Source organism: Salvelinus sp. IW2-2015, linkage group LG4q.1:29 (genome assembly GCF_002910315.2).
Source record: "Salvelinus sp. IW2-2015 linkage group LG4q.1:29, ASM291031v2, whole genome shotgun sequence".
Classification (NCBI taxonomy): Eukaryota; Metazoa; Chordata; class Actinopteri; order Salmoniformes; family Salmonidae; genus Salvelinus; species Salvelinus sp. IW2-2015.
The window spans coordinates 63,468,413-63,490,000 of record NC_036842.1 but is presented as its reverse complement, the minus strand read 5'-3'; the positions used below and the strand labels follow the sequence as shown (position 1 = coordinate 63,490,000).

At 43.8% G+C, this 21,588-nt stretch overlaps 1 protein-coding gene across 1 annotated transcript in view; it reads right to left on the bottom strand.

Moving 5' to 3' along the window:
- The window catches only part of LOC111960978 (uncharacterized), a 42,571-nt gene extending 27,440 nt beyond the window's left edge, over positions 1–15,131 (bottom strand). Inside the window, exon 1 of the mRNA XM_070443108.1 lies at positions 14,876–15,131. Within this exon, the coding sequence (XP_070299209.1) occupies positions 14,876–15,110 (235 nt within the window). The 5' untranslated portion in view covers positions 15,111–15,131. The remainder of the gene's footprint in view (positions 1–14,875) is intronic.
- Between the last annotated feature and the right edge of the window lie 6,457 nt (positions 15,132–21,588).

Sequence of the window (21,588 nt, the reverse complement as noted above, 5' to 3'; positions counted from 1 at the left end):
TGTTCACTTCTCTCCAACTCACATACTGCACAGGGTCACACTGATAGCATGCATCCTGAACAAACCCCAGACAGACTGAACAGTAACATCTATGGGCTGCCTGACTATTTAGAATGGCTGATTACTGTCCTTTTTACTGATGGTGCCCTTGTGTCTTTTCAAACCAAATGGTCCTCTACGACCACACAGACACACCTCTGAGCTACAGGTGCAGCCAATGGCTTTTAYGTAGACACAGCAGAGGGAAAGACAAAGAGTCTTGGGTTTCAAGATAATTAATAAAAGATAAAAGCCTGGCTTGTTCTGCATGGCTTAATGGATGTTAATAGCTGGGAGAATGATGGGGACACGCACAGTGCAGTCTGCATGTGATGGACCAAAGCCCCCCTAGGGAACAAGCAATACTACTGACGACACCCATCTCCTCACACACACAGCCCTGCTCACATGATCTGACACACACTCTCTCTCTCATTTTCCTACACACGCATTCACTCAAGAGAGACTCATCCACTCGGTCCGTCTCATCCTCTCATATACATTCATACATACGAACACAGTTGGGGATTAGGGCTTGGTGCTAGACCGTGTTCACTCTTGCGGCTCACTACATCGTGCGCAAACACACAAAGACACGCGACTGGAATACAAGAGGATTCCTCTGCCAGTGAAGAGAGCTGAACATCATTGTAGTCCTGACTAGAAGGCCAGCAACCAGGGCCGTCTGCAGCTAGACACACTGACTGGCACGTTGGGACTAACACAGGGGAGGACTAAACCAACTCACCACTAACAGCAAGACAACAACAATGTAGTCATAACTGAGAAAACAACAAGCCATTAAAAACTAATATCTACACAGCTATAAGTCATTCATCAAAGTGATGGAAGTGTAGAGCTGAGTGCTGCAGTCAATCTGTATCTCTATCCCCCCTCCTCACCCCCACTGCAGCTAAAGCTTCACCACAACGCATGCAGGGCCCCATTGTCTGCCCTGCCGTTCCCCACCAAACCATAATCAAACGACAACGTGCGCACAATGGCGGGGATGGCAATTCCCAGGGTGCTCCTCTGCGCTAGCTGTGTTCACAGAGGAAGTGTGGACAGAGGGGGCTGAGAGGGGCCTGCAGGGGCTCTTATCACTGCACCGGGTCACTCTGACCAATCACACACTGGCTACAGGCCCAGGAGGGCGGGGGCCTGGAATTTCCTGCTGGACAGGACACAGGCACATAGATCCAACCCTCCCATCCAACCCCCACCCCTGTCCCCACCTCCTCCCCCTCGGATCCTGGGGGGCTTTCCCATTGGCTGGCTGCAGTGCCCCTCTGGTCGCCGCCGCTCTACCACTGGCCAAGCGTGATGCCAATCTGCAGCCCAAGCCATCCCCCGGGGAACTCTAACTTCAATGGTCTGTCCTCCAAGCCACCACCATGGGACAGCGACAGAAGCTGATTAACCAAATACTTTTATCAGCACTGAAACCGCTCTGCCGCACAAAACAGCCTTAAAAACACAAACCACCACCACTGGCCAGAAAAGCACAAATGGGTAAAGAGGGAACACAGCAGAGAGCTTAGATGGCAAAGAGRAAAAAAACACAAAGCTTGACGGGGCCCACAGCTCTGCCTCCCTCACTGAGGGCATTGCTGCTCCAAAATCCTGCCGAGCTGTCCAGCCGCCGCCCCCCCCACCACTAGCCTCCTCCCGTAACCAAACACCCCCCTCTAACCCCCGCCTCTACAGGAGCATGAGTTTAGAGGCCGGAGAACTAGAGGACAAGCGAGAATGGCGAGAGCTGGAGAGAGAGAGAAAGGGAGGATAGGAGTGGAAGAGCAGAGAATGGAGGATAGGAGTGGAAGAGCAGAGAATGGAGGATAGGAGTGGAAGAGCAGAGAATGGAGGATAGGAGTGGAAGAGCAGAGGATGGAGGATAGGAGTGGAAGAGCAGAGAATGGAGGATAGGAGTGGAAGAGCAGAGAATGGAGGAATAGAATGAAGAGCAGAGGATGGAGGATAGGAGTGGAAGAGCAGAGGATGGAGGATAGGAGTGGAAGAGCAGAGAATGGAGGATAGGAGTGTGGGTGGATGACTAGCAGCGGTCGTGTGTTTTCAGGTTCGGTCTTCTCAGGCAGCTCTTGGCTGATGCCCTGGGGAGAACTTGGCTAGTCTGAGCCAAGCAGAGCTCTGTGAAGCGCACACCGTCTCCCTGGCTTGATCACTCACTCTCTCTCTCTTTCTCTTGCCTGGAGCATCCAAGCAGCAGCACCCACGCCAAGACTCAGCCTTAGCCCCAGCTCTACAACCAGAGGAGCACTGGCAGAACCAACCCCAGACACAACCAAAAAGAAAAGGCCTTTATCTGGTGGAGCAAGTCAATGGAGGAGCAGAATGCCTGACTGGCGTATTACATTCCACCACAAAGCAGAGTTCCACACCAAAACAGGATCCACCTGGCTGGTCTCCAACCAACACCAGAGATGAGGGGTGTCAGGTGTGGAAGGCTCTGATCACTCTCTTTAGCCTGGATCAAACAGACACACACACACGCACGGAAGAAGTCCTGTTCAAATAGGGTGGTAAAATCAGGGTCAAGTAAGAGCTGGGACACTGGTGACTCAGTGGAAGGGAGAAAACGGGCAAATGGAAGACAGTTTCCTTTAGATAGGCCAATTATGTTTACACTCACAGGATAGGTCCCGTGTCTTCACAAAGCTGTGGTTTTATCACACACACACACACCTCCTCCCCTTTGTACACATGTCACACTCCTGACTGTGCTGTGTTTCTCACTCTTGTCGTCAGCAGGCATTTCCTGAAGAAAGCCCTGGGTGCTGTGTCAACTCTCCCCATTCCTTTTGATTCTGCACCGTCTGCACTGTCTGCACCGTCTGCGCCTGCCTGAGCCTGCCTGTTCTACCTTTGTCTCAGGGAGCTAAGGAATCCACACACTCAGCTTCAGAAACAGCGCCAAGAGCTTATCAGCCGACAACAAATCCACCCTTCTCAACACCAAGAGAAACACTCAGCTTTATATGTATATATACACACACACCTGTCTCCACTATGTTAGAGAGCAGACAACACAGTGGAAGATTAAAGGGCCTCTCAGATCTCCAATGTGGTTTTTCATCCTTCTCAACTGTCAGAGCAGAGAGGGAAATGATTTCAATATACCTCCAGCTTGTACATAAAACACCAGAGAGGAAGAGAAAGAATGTAGGAGGGAGGGAGGGAACGGAGGATAGAAAAGAGGACTAGAAACATTTGTGAAGAGAAAAGCAGACATGATTAAATCACAAGGGCTGCCTCCCGCTGTCATTGAGTGTGACACAGGTTCACAACAGGAACACACTGACGAGGGTGACGAGGTAATCACGTTCCAAACGCTCCGCTATGATGCCATCAAAAGGGGACGGGACAGAGAAAGAGACAGACTTCTGTCCCTCCTCCCCACCCCCACCCCAAAAAGACAGCATTTGACTGGTGACCTAGGAGGAGGAGGTAGGCCTCTCTGGATTAGAGGCCCTCAGGAGACCCTCCAGGAATAGAAGTGCTGCACAGAGCTACACCACCACTGTACCCAACTCACAGCCGCATGTACAGATAGAGACCCGCTCATATAGACATGCACAGAGACAGGGAGAGACATACACATTCACATGTACAGGGGAAACACAGACACACAGGGAGACACACATACATGCAAAGGCACAGGCACACATGCACTTAGGCTGCGTTTACACAGGCAGCCCAATTCTGATCTTTTTACACCTATTGGTATTTTGACCAATCAGATCAGGTCTTCTGTTTATAAATGTGCAAAATATCAGAATTGGGCTGCCTGTGTAAACGCAGCCTTAGGGAGGTACACACATATTCACCGATCCAGACACACACACTGACAATGGCATCAGACTCAGAGAGGACTCGGGGCAGCTTGGGAGAGAGAGAGAGGCAGAATGGGGACCCTTAATTGCCTTACCCTGTAGTAYAGTCTGGGGAGTGCTTTTTGACTTGAGATTCCAATTTCACACTAAGGCATTATTTAGTTTGATACAGACTTGATTAGGCATTACAGCAGGCCCCTTTTTCTGGAGGAGCTTTGTGGCTCTCAAATCACTGGAGGAGAGATTAACTCTGCAGTCACGCTCCTTCTGAGACCCACAGCCTCACACAGCCTGCCGCCTGCCTGCTTGGTGCGGCAGGAGAGGGTTCCTCTTATCCCAAACACTAACACATTCAACTTTTACTAGTCACCAGTCAGTCTCCTCAATCACTGCCGCTAACTTTAGTAGAGCCTTATAAAATCTGTTTTGTTTGTCAACTGCACACCAGCCAGAGACCGTTGTTTGATTAGCAATATACTGCAGAGTTTGCAAAACAAGTGGCCACTGGATTGGTGCAAATAATCATGATATCATTCTGTCAGATAGGCATGGGCTACTTTGTAGWTAACATTTCATTGAGAAGGTTTTTGGTAACCTTTCCATCTACAAGAAGACAGTTGTCATGACATCAGCATCATCGCTAAGTGGTAGACAAACGTGCACACACATACAGGGGGAAACTCTTCAGAAAGTTGAAGGAAAATACAAATCACTGATGCATTTTGTTCATGTCTGACAATAATCTTGGGCAAATGAATGCATTTTCTAATAAATTCAATACATTTAGTTGATTTCCTACAGTTGAATTCCGTTTTAATGTCTGGACACCGTGAGTCCTACTACAGCCAGACGGACCGTGCTGAGAAAGGGAACATTTTACAGATGAAGTTGAGGTGAAGATGCATGACTATGGAAACCCCTAATAGCTTCCAACTAGTCCTTCACTGTAGAAGCTGAGCAGGGCATTACCATGGACATGGTGATGCAGGGCACCACTCTAATCCAGCCTCCTCTGCCCTCCCAATGTATGTTCGGGGAAGAGGAGAGGATGGTCCCTGGACTACACATCAACACGGCTGGACCAGGGCTAGACTCTACATTTTTAAAGCAGAGATCCATCGACCAACACAGGGGCCCCACAGAACACAGCAATATCTTCTCACCCGCACTCCTATTCTCTTTCTGCAGACTCTCACGCTGTCTCTCAGCCGCTGTTTGATGGTGACATAAAGGATTTATTAGGGGAAAGAAAAATGAAAAAAAAAAATACTGATTTATATATTTTTTAAGACTTTTCTTCTCTTTCAACTCCTTCCTTCACACACACACACACACACACCTTTGTGTAGTCTGAGTGATGGACTCTAAAGCCTCAGACGGTCTACTCAGACTGTTGCCCTTCGAGTAGCACTCACAGACAGAGATGGTTTCAGTGGACAATGTTGGACAGATAGACTACTCTTCTTGTTGTTTGGCTGGTGGGTCGGCACAATCCTCATTAGACTACAAGCTAAACTTCCCCCTGGAAAGACTACTTCTTAAAGACAAACACATCTCTCTCTCTCTCACACAGCTGCACCTCGTTCCCACACCCACCTCTATTCTCCAGTGGCTTCCAGTCACTCATGGCATTGGAGGTAGAACAATACAGAGCTGTGACTGGGAGCAGAGGCCTTCCTTCTCATCTTCACACATCTCAACATATGGACTCTGTTTCCGGCCATCAACGCATCAATTCACACGGACCCTAATTCTAACCCTAACACCTAAGCCTAAAATAGCCTTTTTCCTTGTGGGGACCAACAAAATGTCCCCACATGTAAGAATTTTCCTTGTTTTACTATCCTTGTGAGGACTTCTTGTCCCCACATGGATAGTAAATCCAAAAACATACACACAAAACTTCCCTGATTTAGATCGTTTCATTTGAACTTCAATAGGAAAATGACAAGAAGTGTGAGAAAGGAGGGAGACATGGAAGGGGGGCCTTTTCACCCTCTCTCTCATCTGTAAGTAGCTCACCATCCAACAATGTGTGTGTGAAGTGAAAATGCACCACGGACAAGACTAACAGAAAATGAAAACATGTCAGATGTGTGCATGCTTTGTAAATGTCATTTTTGCTCTGAAATCGAGAGCGACTTTAATAGTGTCTTCCCCCCTCCTCACCCTGCTCTTTGCACGGCATATTATTCTGGCCTCTGTAGGGGGTGCTCGCCATTTGACAGAGGAATTGAATTAAAATAAATCTGAAAAACAAAAGTGACTTCATAATCAAGGACTAGCCATTCTCCGAGGTTGTGAGGCCAGCATAAAGGAAGGCTAAAATAAGGGCTAATTCTGTCTGCGCTAAATACTAATGTGTGAAGCGAGGTTCTAGGCAAGTGTCTAGCCCTGGGATAGAGAGAGGCTGCTTCACAGCTTAAATCAATTTGGAGATGACATTGCAAGCTGTATCAAGGCTCTATACTGCAAAACACAGAGCAGCGCTTTTCTCAAAACACAAAGCTCAAAAGACGAGGCACAGTTGCAGATGGGGATATTTTTTGACGATATTACGTATCGTTTTAACAATATCGCAATATTATTTTGCGCTAGCCGCACCAACACTCCAGTATTTTTCATTCATAGCTTGTTTATCCATCTTCTTTAAAAATAGGGAGCCAATTTGTTTTCAGCACTTTTATTTCCATGACTGATCAAAACTCGTTTGCTCTTGTCCTGCAGCAGACATATGGAGAGCAATATGTTTGGAACATCGAATTGCAATAAAATCATAGTATCGAATCACAATACATATAGAATCGTGAGAATATAATTCCCACACCTAAATATCATGATAATATCATATCGTGAGGCCTCTGGCAATTCCTAGCCATACTTTTAACCATGACTTTATTCAGGTTATACAATAAAGTCTGTGGCATGGTGCAGCATTGTCATGCTGATAGAATCAAACATGTAGGCTTAAAAGCCCAAGCAAAAGACCAAGACAAATATTGGACCACTGAAAAACATTTCAAAGAATAGGATATATGCTTCTGTTTAAAAAATATTTTAACATTCTCATACAAAATTTTCAGCATTTATTTATCTGTATTTGTATTCTTTTTACTGCTCTGGGGTTATAATTATTGCTTGGATATCCTTATTTACTATTATGCATTGATTTCTTTTTCAGTCTGTGCACTGCACAGAACACCGGAAGAATGATTACTGAATTATCACATTATTGTAATGTTTGTTTATGGGTTAATTAATCCCGTAAAGGAAAGGTTGCCAACTGACGATTTGACACGAATATAAATGTCATTCATTCATGTAAAATACTTTGCTAATCATTACTAAAATATAATAATATACCTAATTACCACTTCACACCTGGATGAAGTGGGAGTTCGGTGTTTCTTCATCTTCTTCCTGAATGTACTTGATGTTTTGTGATTCAAAGAGCTATTTAATAACCCAACACAGCGAATGTATACACACAGCCCAGGGCACTCAATCCATTGGAGTCATTTCTCTCGGTTTTTAACTCCACACGTTTTTCAGAGGAAAGTTTCCAGGCGCAGTGGAATCAATAGGTTGAGCAGAAGGAAGCTATTGGAGGATTTTTCCTGATGCGTGGGCACAGTAAGTCTCCCATCTCCCACCCAGGACTGTTCCAGTTGCCTCCCCCTGCAGCTCTGAGACCCATACTAGCCCTGGAAGGAGCCCAGGACCCAAGCAGGATCCATTATCCAGGGCCTGGCCAGCAGGAGGCCTAGCAACTCCTGGCAAGAGGTAAAAATCGAATCCAATTTATTCATCGCATGCTTGGTAAACAACAGGTGTGGACTAACAGTGAAATGCTTACTTACGGGCCCTTCCCAACAATGCAGAGAGAAAGAAAAGAGAAATAATAGAAAAGTAAAACACGTAATACACAAGGCAGGCTGCAGGGGTCAGCAGGGGTCAACACAGGACCAAAGCTCTTCATTAATGACTTCAGCATCAGGCCCTCTTCTCTCCCCTCCCCTCCCCTCCCCTCCCCAACAACCACCCTTTAATCATCAGAGCTGGGACGAGGAGCCTTCCGAGGGGGAGGCTGCCCAATAAATATATGCATCAGCCAGGTGTGGCGAAGGTGCTTAATTGCCCCCTTTGCTTATGTTTAATGTACAGCCTACGGAGACACCGTGGGGTCGAGGAGCAGCTGCCTAGAGAAAGGAGCATGAACACAACCTCACGGACATCATGGCGGGCCAAGGAGACAGAGGAGATGAGAGGAGAGCAGGAGGAAGAGAGGTGACAAAGACGGGAAGGGTTGAGGGTAGGAGGAAACTGAACAGGAAGAAATAAAGGGGGAAATGAACATGAAGACCTCTGCCTACGCTGTTGGACCAGACAAACAGCAGTGTTCTGCTAGTGCTGATCTGGCTCTTGTAGCTACCCTCCAGAAGGTTCATGGTTCTGGCCTTCTCTCTCTGAGGTCAAAGCAGAGCTGGGTCACAGCCCTCTGCCCACACTGGAGACACTGCACTGACATTTACACACAAAACCCATTAACACACTCACTCACTCACTAAACCACTCACAGGCTCACAAAGAGCTGCGCTTGACATATCCCATTTACGGAGCCTGTACCTCGCTCAGGCGTTTAGGCCGGTTAACTCTGGGTGTCTGCCACAGATCAGCCTGGTTCAACATCAAACAACAGGTGGGCCATTCCAAACGTCCTCAGGTTAACATTGCACAATATTTGACTGTTCTAAAAAAAAWTTTTTTTAAAGAACAGCACACGACAATGAAACAAAATAACAAATCCTACATCTACTCCCACACTTGGCTTGTAGGGTAGAGAGAGCATTGGCCGTTCTGAGGCTACGGTCCTGTACACATCATTTGCACAGGAAGGAGCCGATTAGGAACAAAACTTTCTGAAAGCATTGTTCCAACACATTTTAATCCGCCCAATGCAGCAGCACAATCAGAGTTTGAGAGCGAGGGACCTAGGAGAGGACAGACTCCACAGGGAGGTACTGGTGGGGGAGCTGTGGTTGGCAGGCTGGAGGGGTGGGGGTAGAGGGTGGGGGGGGTTTAGGGGGGAGCAGTGGAGAGGGAACCAACCACACAAACATAATTAATAGCAAAAGTCACCCCGGCGTCGCTCGCTCTTTAGAAAGGAAGCGCGGAGCGGAGAGGGTCCTGAGCGGGCAGTGGTTACGGCCCAGTAAGTCTAGAGCGCTGATAAACCCTGGTGCTAAGCCGGTACAATGGCACAGCCTATGACTGAGCTCTTCCATTAAGACAGATCCTTCCATACACACTAGCAGGCAGGCTGCTGATAAGGAGTTGTCAATGGCAGACACACTGGTCGCAAGGGAGCTCACCCTGCCTGGGCACACACATCTCCACACCAGTAGGGGCCGCTGTAGAGTAAGACTCTACACTACAGGAAGGCTGGCTGCATCACCGCTTGGTTTGGCAACTGCTTGGCATCCTACCGCACGGCGCTTCAGAGGGTAGTGCATACGGCCCAGTACATCACTGGGGTCGAACTCCCTGCCATCCAGGACCTCTATTTCAGGCGGTGTCAGAGGAAGGCCCTACTAAATATTGTCATTGACTACTGCCACCCAAGTCATAGACTGTTCACTCTGCTACTGCGCGCCAAGTCTGACAAAAGGCACCTGAACAGCTTCTACCCCCAAACCATAAGACTTCTGAACAGTTCATAAAAATGGCTAACCGGACAATTTACTTTGAAACTCTTTTTTATTATTTGTCTTAAATTGTTTTGAGTCCATTGCACTGGCTATATGCACACTCACTAGACTCTACCCACACACTAATACTACACTGACACTCCAACACACACACACTTTACATACACTGCTGCTACACTGTTTATTATACGTCCTGATTGCCTAGTCACTATTACCCCTACCCACATCGTACACATTCACTCTGTACTGGTACTCCTTGTATATAGCCTCGTTATTGTTTTTATTGTGTTACCATTTCCTTTTTTTCATTTAAAAAATATTTGTCTTACTTTAACTGCATTGTTGGGAAAGGGCTCATAAGTAAGCATTAAACCGTAAAGTCCACACCTGATGTATTCAGCGCCTGTGACCAATAACATTTTATTTTGAAGGAAGGAAGAATCAGATCCATCCCTGACAAGATCTTTAAAATAACCGACTGATTCTAAACCGACGTTTATTATAAGTATCAGACCACTATAAGCAGTTTATTCCATTTCCTATTTCAATGACTCATGTAACTGAAGAGCACTGTACCTTTAAAAAAGACCCCCTTTCCCCATCTTGAAAAATGTGCAAAATCCATATAATATTGTGCAAACCAATAAGCTCTATATAAAAATAGACGACCGCTGTGGCTGAACAATGACCAATTACTTTTTTGGTCATATCAAAATACAAGACAAAAATCGCTCTCCCTGCTGTGTAGTCAATGAACATTTTACAAAGGCTTAGAAAAATCTATTTTGTGGTTCACCTACCATTAATACAGGGCAACAGTCTTCTATACTCACAGATTGAAAAAACTATTGCTAAAAGACATTTCATGCATGCCTGCCTGCTGCTAGTAAACACAAAGGCACATAAAAGTGTAATATCACTGTGTGTATATAATGTGAAAGAGACAAACCGGACTTTCTCGCTTTATTTTTCCCTCTTACGCGCGCGCGCGCACACACACACACACACACGCGTGCATGAGAATAAAGACAGGAGAGCAGGCTCTCATCACTCAATCCGCACTGTGGTATCTCACTTCACTGTTTTATAACAGCCTGTTGACCAATGAAACTTTGGCTGTGCTACCAAAAGCCTAGGTGACAATAAAAATGCCATTTAATGTTAAAATAGATGGTGTTAGGAAGGCAGAGAGAGGGGTAGAGGGATGCCAGGGATATGCTTCACACACACACTTCCTGAAAAACTAATCCACATCAATCCATAACAATATGCAGCAGTAACACTTTCAATGAGATGCTCGCCTGTATATAATTAACACTATAATTACTTGAGTACCAGCATTGTTGTTACAGGGTGCTCAATTGCTTTGAAAATTGCATAGTTTGTGTTATAACAAAATATGTAATAAAGAACAATCCCTTTTCTTCTTGTATAACAAAAAACACTCAACTCTATTGCTATGCAATTACTGAAGCGCTATGTCACATGTTAATACAATGTTACTACTTAGGTAATTACAGTGTTACTACAAAGGTGTACGAGCAACTGAATAATCTAACCATAATGTAGATTGAGAGATGATTTAACTGCACAAATAATACAATCAAGTAAACTCTATTATGTCAACATAAAACTGGCACACAAAATGAATATCTACACTACAGAATCTAGAAAAGAGAAACATTACAATCTCAGCCAGGTGGAGCTAAATAAATAGATTAAGATTTTTGAAGATTTTACTGCAACTTAGAAAATTTTTGAATTGATAGGGGAAGCTGGTGTAAACAGTAGTACTGGTGGAATTTGCGTGGAAAGAAGGGGGAAAGCAGAGGGGAGGTGGAGCCCTAGACAAGCCTTGTTCCAACGGCTCCTTCTCCTCCATCCCAGGTTAAAGGTCCTATTTGATTTGATTGACTAAACAACACTGTGGAAAATAAATAAGTGCTCTCTCGCTCCCTGGATGTCATGTGCACTCATTCCCGCTTAATGTCCTGTAAATGAAGAGGATTTATTAATGTGTAATTAAGTAATAATCATCACTACATAATGCATGAAATACTCATGGGGACGGGGGAGATATGAAACAGAAATACCCCGGCCAGGCACTCTACGCAAAGACACACATTAAAAAGGGATTAATCGGGAGAAATAATATTTTGATAAGAACCACTCGTTCCCCTCTCCCCCCTCCCCATTAGTAAAACAGCCAATCATAGCTATTAATGCAACCTCAATTAGCCATCTACAATTAGGAAAGAAAATCCCCCCCACCACAAACTACTGATGATAACAAGGATTGGTGGTTTCATCAAATCCTTTTTCATCATAGCCAGTTGACTGTGTGTAGCAAAAGAGGAATAAATATGAGTCTCAATGTGTTGAATGACACTTTAATAATGTTTACATACTGCTTTGCGCATCTCATATGTATATACTGTATTCTATTCTACTGTATTTTAGTCAATGCCCCTCCGACAATGCTCAATCTAATATTTATATATTTCCTAATTCCATTCTTTTACATTTAGATGTGTGTGTACTATGGTGAATTGTTAGATACTACTGCACTGTTAGATACTACTGCACTGCTGGAGCTAGGAAGACAAGCATTTCGCTACACCCGCAATAACATCTGCTAAATATGTGTATGTGCCTAATACAATTTGATTTGAGCATTGGCATTGACAGGCACTCGTAGGAGTTGAGTGAGCAGGTGAGAGACAAGAGGACACGAAAAACACAAATAATCCCTGGTGCATGCCCTGTACCACTGACGCTCACTCATAATTTGAGAATATGCCAGTTAGTGAGAAAGGTGTTGTGCGGAGATAGCAACAGAACACATCTTAGTTACACATAGATCTGGCCTCTGGCTGCTGTGCATCACTGACTAAGCACAAGCTTTGTTTATTCAAAGCCACAAGCTGCCACTGCCAAACACACACACTCAGGATACAAAACAGTACAAAGACTAGCTATCTTTATGCAGAGAAATTGGGATTTGTTTTCACATGACATATAGTACATGTACAAGTAACTGTCAAAATAAAGGAAACAGCGTCTTAATAGGGCATTGTGCCACCACGAGCTGCCAGAACAGCTTCAATGCGGCTTGGCATAGGGTCTACAAGTGTCTGGAATTCTATTGAAGAAACRCAACACCATTCTACCACAAGAAATTCCATAATTTGGTGTTTTGTTGATGTGGTGGAAAACGTTGTCTCAGCCACCACTTCAGATTCTCCCATAAGTTTCCACTTGTGTTGAGATACGGTGATTGACACACCCGCCCACCATGCTCCTTTGAGACCCCTCTTGAGATCTTTAACTCTAGCCATAGCAGCTGAAATAAAAGGAAACTGGTCATTTTTATACATGACCCTAAGCATGATGGGATGTTAATTGCTTAATTGATTCAGGGACCACACCTGTGTGGAAGCACCTGCTTTCAATATACTTTGTATCCCTGATTTACTCAAGTGTTTACTTTATTTTGGGAGTTACCTGTAAATGCCTTGTAGTTAGTTCATTAGTATTAGTAATTGTTGAAATAATCAAGTGATCCCTTTCCCACATTCAGCCTATATGTGATCATTTTAAAATGTCTTGCTTTGAACCAGTGTATATTTTAGTAGACACCAAAGGTATCCCGAGAGATCATGACACCAATCTCTGTTGACTCAGACTGGGTCATCAACCCAGTTAGAACTTGCCATTAGTCTTGGTGAACCATTCACTGCATGTACAGAGAGCACAACTAACAAAACAATACATACATTACTAAAACAATGTAGGCTTTATAACCTTTCAACCTAAATAAACCATTGCACATTGTTGCCATCAATTAGAACAAAAAGACAAATTGGGGGAGGGGTAATAATTCGGGACCACATGGCCACCCCATTGCCCATCTGGTTTCCACAGAGGCAAAACGAGCCAAATGCCCCTTGCCCGTCCACTTCACTGTAATGGCTCAGTATCATCTCGCTCTCAGTTCACGGATGCGGTCCTATTGAATTTGACTAGAAAATACAGGTTACCAAGAAAACGGTCCAGCAAGTAAAACACAAACCAATAACCCTATGCTTTAATCATGGCGATGGAAAAACAACATATGCAAGATGTGGGAATGCATGGGCATAATGCGCGTCATACACAGCAAGGGTGACAATCAATACGCACACCTCCACGAYACAGGTGAACAGTAGCTAATGAAACAAACACATTGCAGTCTAGTCAAGTAACAAACGTGGTCACAATTTTAAATCAATTACGTAATCAACTGACCAGGGAAGACCCGAGTCACTATTGCAACACTACAGAAAGTTGGCTGTTGGACCGGATAAAATAGGCCTATCTWTTATTTCCCCCTCTTTAAATTGCTTAGGCTTTTGTTTGACTATATATAAATAAAACACTGAGGATATTTAATCGTTGAATTTCATAGTAGCCTAGGCCAAAAGGTAGTCATGAAATCTTTATTGGTCATGCGAGAGTTTGTCCCCATTAAAACAACTTACCTTTTACGGAGCGCGGTTTGGCCTGTTTTCGTCTAGACATCTCTGGATTGTGAAAGTATTTTCTTCTCGAATCGATCTCTAATGTTTTGCGAAAATAGTCATATAGATGGATACTTCAGCTGGCGTGTTTTTCACTTCTTTGCCTGTTGCAATGCGGCAACTTAAGTCTCTGATAGTATCCTATAGTCCAGTTAAAGGGGAGGTGAGTAGCCTATACAATTTGGAGCTGTGGAGAGGCGCTGCGCCCGGATACTCCAGCAATTTAACTTCTTCGGCTGGACTCAACCTGTAGAATTAACAGAATAACGCGTCTTTCTTTCGGAGTCCGTGACGACAGTATCTTTTGCTCCTTTACGTTCATAAACACCTTAGCTATAGCGCGACTTAATCGGTAGAGTCCAAGTTTCAAGAGGCAGCCAACGCCAAAATGACAGCCATGCGGTAACACCTGATCGGGCCGTTAGAAAGGTGCCAATACATCAAAATACGATGACATTGACTATACAATTATAGAATTCCGTAAAATCAAGCGTTACGTTGTCTTCTTTTCCTCTTCGTCTTGAGGGTTTGTTGTGCAGTTCTCGGAATAAGTCTCTTTTTCACCCTAATCTTGCGAACACCGAACCTCCCTTCGTCCGTTATTTTTCAGAAGGTGGCATGGGTAATGCAACCTTACCCAGCATTTTCACCCCTTGGGGTTTTGCGTTTTTAAATCCTGAAATCAGTCAAATGTTTGTAGTATTTAGCCTCTCTCTACCTTTTTCTTTGTCCTGACTCTGGTCTTCCCTCCGCCTCCCGATCCGACTGCTGGCGGGGCTGCAGCGCAGACACACATAATAAAGCCAGGCTTGGCTGGAAATGTAGCCGTGTCCCAGCAGGAGGATGTGAGAGTAGGGTCCCGGCGGGGGAGCGCTCTGATCCCGCAGGGAGCTATGCACAGCCTGGGTTGAACAGACAGAGAGAGCCAACAGCACCAAACCATGGTCAGCCATGGAAACTACAGCTCAACTTGGAGCACGGATCGGGGCCAAAACACGGAGCATCAAAGAATTCTGCACAGCGCGTGAAAAATACGGACCGGATTCAGTTTTAGTCCTTTCCATCTTAAATTGGTTAGTCGTGCGCTACTTTCTCACTAGGGGTGACGATTGCCAATTATGTTGAAATTCTTTTTCTAAAAGTCGGTGGTCGTGAAATGCAACCTGATATTTTTACATACATAGGCCTAATTGTTTATATTTTATCATAAATTAATCTGACTGGATTGTATTTTTTATATGGGCCTATATTGTTCGTAKTGGCTTTCTAAATGCACCTAATGCAAATATAAATCCATGTCATGTAATTATTCACATGTTTTATGTATTTGAAATAATCGGCCTAGCAGTGTATTTATGTTGTTTTATCAAAGGGGTCTGGGCTCGTGGTAAACTTAACCCTCGGACAGGACCCATTAGAGGGCCATATGTTTTCAATACCAACGGAACTCATAATGTCAGGAGTTATGTGTTGGGGCAAACTGCTGAGCCCTAACAGTTCAGACTAGGACTACAATTCGTGTGTTTGTCTCCTACAGAAAAGGGACATGTTGCCAATATGAGCCAGAAAAATATTTAAAATCACATGGTGCTTTGTTATTTTCTCTCCTGCACAGTGTGCTCTTTGACCGAGCTAGAGCTGCCCGGGCGTTGTCATGGATAACTTGGTGGGCTCCCTCCCTGTCTTGACCTGCGGGGTGTCCTGCAGATTGAGCCTCGCCCCCGTCGTGAGACGGAGCGGCCTTTAAAATTGACCCCCGTTGATGTGGGGGCCCCTCTTGTCTCGTCTGAACTCCCCCTGAAATGAGCGCGCGCCTGGAGACCGCTTTTAAAGCGCTTGTGGCGTCCCAGAGAGAGGCCGCTGGCACACAAGGGTAAAATCTCTCCGCAGTGGTCCCTTATTCTTCGATAAATACAAAGGAGGAAAATAGCCCACATTACAAGCTCCTTAAGGGTCAAGGACAGCCGAGAGATGAATGGTTTCTAAAAGTAGTATTGTTGAATCACATAGCACGCGATTACACCCTCTGTCATCGTTCGGATTTGGTTTTATAGAGCATCAACCAGCTTTGAATAAGGCAAAAAGACATGTGGCTGATATTAATTAAGACAATCTCTGGTCTAGCAGTAACAGCGCAGGGACATATGAATATCCTGCTTGCCATTTTGATTCCCCACACTGGGCCAGTAGAACCATTAGGCAAATCTAAAAGGGCTGTGGAAGTATTAGGAGAAGGGACATGTAATATAGTTGAATAATAATGCTGTTCTGTTTAACTGGATTTTGTGTTAGAAAACCAGTTTAGCATATTTGATTTGGGGATGTCTACATAGTTCATGTAGGCCTAAATTGATTTAGATCAGCATGTGAAATGTGACTGCAATGTGCATTTTACTGACTCACATTACAATGTAGACATCACTGTGTTGTTGCTTGATTTGAAATGCTGTTTGATTATTGGTAACACAGTTAATGATGACACATGAAAACTGACAAGGATGTGAAGGAGCACACCAATACACCTGTCACACAAACCATAGACAACACAGTTGATGGAAACAACAGTCAGTTTCCTGTCTGTCCCTCTCTCATTGCCTCTCCACCTTAAATACATGTATATGGTGTAGTAGGACTAGCCTCAGAAAGCCCTGTTAAACACTCCCTCACTGTACTGTCACAAGCCTGGAGAGTTCATGTTATATTTATGTTGCCTACAGCGGATTCTCTCTGTTCTGTTCAGCTGAACTCTTGCCAGCTCTGCTAGCCCCCCCCCCCACACTTCCACAGACAATGTTACATCTCATTGGTTTTGCCCTAGATAAGCTATTTTTAAAGGAAATAATTAGACATAACTGATTTAAATACTGCAAAGCCACACTCTTTTTGTCTCGTAAGCGTGGTGTCTGTGTGTGGATAATGAGCAAAAAGGTGAGAGCAGAGGAATCATTTTGCCTCTAGTATCTTTTTTAATAAATATGCATGGGAAAATACACATTTGACCAATATTTAACTGTATATTCTTTTGTCACTTAAGATTAATCCATTTCCTCTGACTGTGTTAAACTCCAGCCAAATGTGCATGGAGGAATTCTTTGTTCTGCTGTTGCTCAGGTTCCCCACCACAGTTTGGGGTTTGGCAGCACAGTGATTTCAGATGCTCTACACATGAACAGGCCTCCATGGACCAGAGAACAATAATGATGATGAGGGGAGATTGGAGGAGGAGGGTGCTGGTTGTTGGGATATTCATGTATCCATGTACAGAGGGGTCTGAAATTGACACCCTTGATAAAGATGAGCAATAATGACAGTATAAAATAAATTAATCAAATACAGAGCAATATTGTATGCTCAAAAAATGGGAAAGATATATTATTTTCTACTAATACAATTGCTCAGAGAAATAGATTTTGTTGAACAAGTAATACTATTTCTCAAAAAGGTAGGGATCAAAATGATTGACACCCCTAAAGATTCTTAGAAATAAAGTAGTCAAAAGTTTAGTATTCAGTCCCATATTCCCAGCATGCAATGACTACGCTTGTGACTATACAAACTTGTTGGATGCATTTTCAGTTTGTTTTGGTTGTGTTTCAGGTTATTTTGGCCCAATATAAATGGATAATAATGTATTGGGTCATTTGGGAGTAACTTTTATTGTAAATAAGAATAGCGTAGGTTTCTAAACAGTTCTACATTCATGTGGATGCTACCATGATTACGGATCATCCTAAATGAATCGTGAATAATGATGATAGAGAAAATTACACAGGGTCAAAGATCATAGCTCCAAAACATGCTAACCTCCCCTGTTATTGGTAATGGTGAGAGGTTAGCACCATTACCAATAACAGACGACTATATTTATAAGAATCTATAGGGGTGTCAATGATTTTGACCCATACATTTTTTAGGAGAAAAAAAAAATCTTCCACTTATCAATTGTATTAGTATAAAATGATATTTCCCCATTTGTTTTTGCGTAGAATATAGCTCAGTATATATTATTGATCATGTTTATCAAGGGTTTCAATCATTTCAGACCCCACTGTACATCTATTATGTTTTCCGTTTGTTAAGTTATAACTTTTTCATATTTTCTCCCCACCTAGAATATGCCACTCAATTCATGACTTTTGTGTGAATGCACATTCAATGGGATTTCTGCCCATACTGTGTTTAAAAAGTGTGTTATGTGTGTTTTTGGCAGTGAAAGGGGGAAGAGGAGGCAAAGGCAAGGATGACGGCACTCCAGCGAAAAAGCTTTTCTGGTGAGCTGCAACAATGCACTCACTCCCACGACATCAGCTCTCTGTAGGGAGTCTCCTCCTAATTTCCTTCATCCATAATAATAAGAGCTACATTAAACAGTGCCATTAGTGCCAGCAATTTGTTTTATTCTCAACAGAAAGAKAAATGTTATCTGTGGCGGACAAACTTAACCCAATTAAAGCCTTTTGTGCACAGGGGCTTTGCCGGATCTGTCACTGATGTTGAGGAACTGAGGAATGGCGGCACAGTCAAGCCAACCAACTTTGAGGAGGAAAACTGAAGGAAAAAAAGAGAAAAGAGAAAGAGAAGCATGTTTTTGCCAAATAGGCAGAGGAGAAAAAAGGAAATGTGTCTTGAAGAATGGATGGAAACAAAATACACAGCCTCTCATCTCTCTGTACTGTGTGTTTGTGTGAGAGAGAGAGTCAAAGAGTGGGTGACTTCACTCTTATTCCATGCATACACTTCATACCACAAGACACAAATACATGCAGACTACAGTGCACATTTCCCCTCAATAATAAATGTCCTACAATACACATGATCAAAATGTACCAGAGACACGTGCTCAATCATAATATAGAGGCTTTCTGATTGACCCTCCATCACATTTAAATGAGAAAGGGGCATCAATCTAGACAAACAAAGCTACCTACCCCAAATCAATCAACCCCACCCCTTATAGATACCCACACATTGTAATGTTAATGATTGTGATAACACCTTCCAATAACGGGGGTCTAATTATCAACATGTTTGGCTGTTAGAGTGCCTACCTGGCACTCATCCGTGACAATGGCGGGGGGGGGGGCGGAACTGGAGGATCCTAATGAAGATCTCATTCACAGCAGCACACACAGGCCCAGTGTGGGGTAAAGGTAACGAAGAAACAAGTCCTATTAAGAGCCAACTGCAGATCAGATCCTGTGAATTCTGACACAACGGTGCCAGGAATAGTCATAGTGATACATTTTGATTGATATCCAATTGTGAACTCAGGAGTGGAAAGTATATGTAGGCTTCAGGGGAGGGCCATCCTGTGCAACAAAAAAAATCAGTTCTCAACATGATTACTTCCTGTACGTAGGCTTACATGTGCAAAAACATGGGTTAAAAGTTGGAGGTATGTGAGCAATTTTTTTTGTATTTAAGCGGTTGATTCGTCAATCTGATTATCCATCTTTCAGTCTAGCCATTCTTCTGCTTCATAGCTTGTTTTTCCCTTCTCCCACAAAGCTCCAATCAACATTTCTCAGCTGGTGAAATGAAGCATAAACATTTCGCTATTACTTTGAGAGTTGATGGATTCTTCACAGCTGCAGCTGAGGGCCTGTGATCAGAAATGGGAGACAAACAACTGGTGAACATGCCTGGCCACACACGTCCACCCACTCATACAGTCACACGGACTCTGTGTGCCACTATCACACGACTAACTCCTAAACTCAACACCACAATCACACCCTACCACCAACACACACTAACTCTAGTCCACCCATGACTGTGTGCATCCTGCAATACACACAGCCAAATAAGAACAAACAGTAGTAGATTTCCCCCCCCAACTTGTTCTTCAGCAATGTACAACCGACAGTGTACTGGAAATACATATACAGTCTGTATCTCAGCCAACAATTACTTTGTTTCTTAGCACTGATAGACATTTTCTGAAAGTAAAGTTATTGGATTCAAACTTTGAATAGAGCCATCATTACTGTTATATTGGGAAACAATATTTATTGCCTATGTCCTCATGTAAGCCTCAATGGTGTTCAGACTGGGTACATCTTAATAAACTTTTTTATGCCACAGAATCAAAACATAATACAGTTGCCATGGTGCACAACATGAAATGTATGAAAATAGAATTAAAGAGAAGTTGATTTCATTCTCAAAAAGTCTGGCACCTTTATCTGTTGCAGAGCATTTTCAGTAACAAGATTGTTTCCCTGTAATCTCAATTATGAGTTCAGTGCTTCTTCTACTTAAACTAATACAGAACAAGAAATTACAAAGAAAGCAAATAATGAAAAATATTACAGGCCTGTGGCAAAACAGCAATGAAAACATTTCAACTGGGACTTCTGATATAATAGATTTTAGCCTTTTCATTTCAGAGAAGACCTAACATTTGATATTGGCGATGCAGCGGTTTCAAAAATAAAAGATGAATGGCTCTATAGCACCATCTAGTGATAAAAAATTGTTTGATTTTACAACGTACCACTGCCTAAGGTTGGAATAGATACATTTGACCTCATCCATGTATGACAAACTCAGCAAAAGAAGAAACGTCCCTTTTCAGGACCCTGTCTTTCAAATATAATTCGTAAAAATCGAAATAACTTCACAGATCTTCATTGTAAAGGGTTTAAACACTGTTTCCCATGCTTGTTCAATTAACCATAAACAATTAATGAACATGCATCTGTGGAACGGTTGTTAAGACACTAACAGCTTACAGACAGTAGGCAATTAAGGTCAGAGTTATGAAAACTTAGGACACTAAAGAGGCCTTTCTACTGACTCTGAAAAACACCAAAAGAAAGATGCCCAGGGTCCCTGCTTATCTGCGTGAACGTGCCTTAGGCCTGCTGCAAGGAGGCATGAGGACTGCAGATGGGGCCAGGGCAATAAATTGCAATGTCCGTACTGGGAGATGCCTAAGACAGCACTACAGGGAGACAGGACGGACAGCTGATCGTCCTCGCAGTGGCAGACCACATATAACAATACCTGCACAGGATCGGTACATCCGAACATTACACCTGCGGGACAGGTCCAGGCAGGCAACAACAACTGCCCGAGTTATACCAGGAACGCACAATCCCTCCATCAGTGCTCAGACTGTCCGCAATAGGCTGATAGAGGCTGGACTGAAGGTTTGTAGGCCTGTTGTAAGGCAGGTCCTCACCAGACATCAACGGCAACAATGTCACCTACGGGCACAAACCCACCGTCGCTGGACCAGACAGGACTGGCAAAAAGTGCTCTTCACTGACGAATCGCGGTTTTGTCTCACCAGGGGTGACGGTCGGATTCGCGTTTATCGTCGAAAGAATGAGTGTTACCTGTACTCTGGAGCGGGATCGATTTGGAGGTGGAGGGTCCGTCATGGTCTGGGGCGTTGTGTCACAGCATCATCGGACTGAGCTTGTG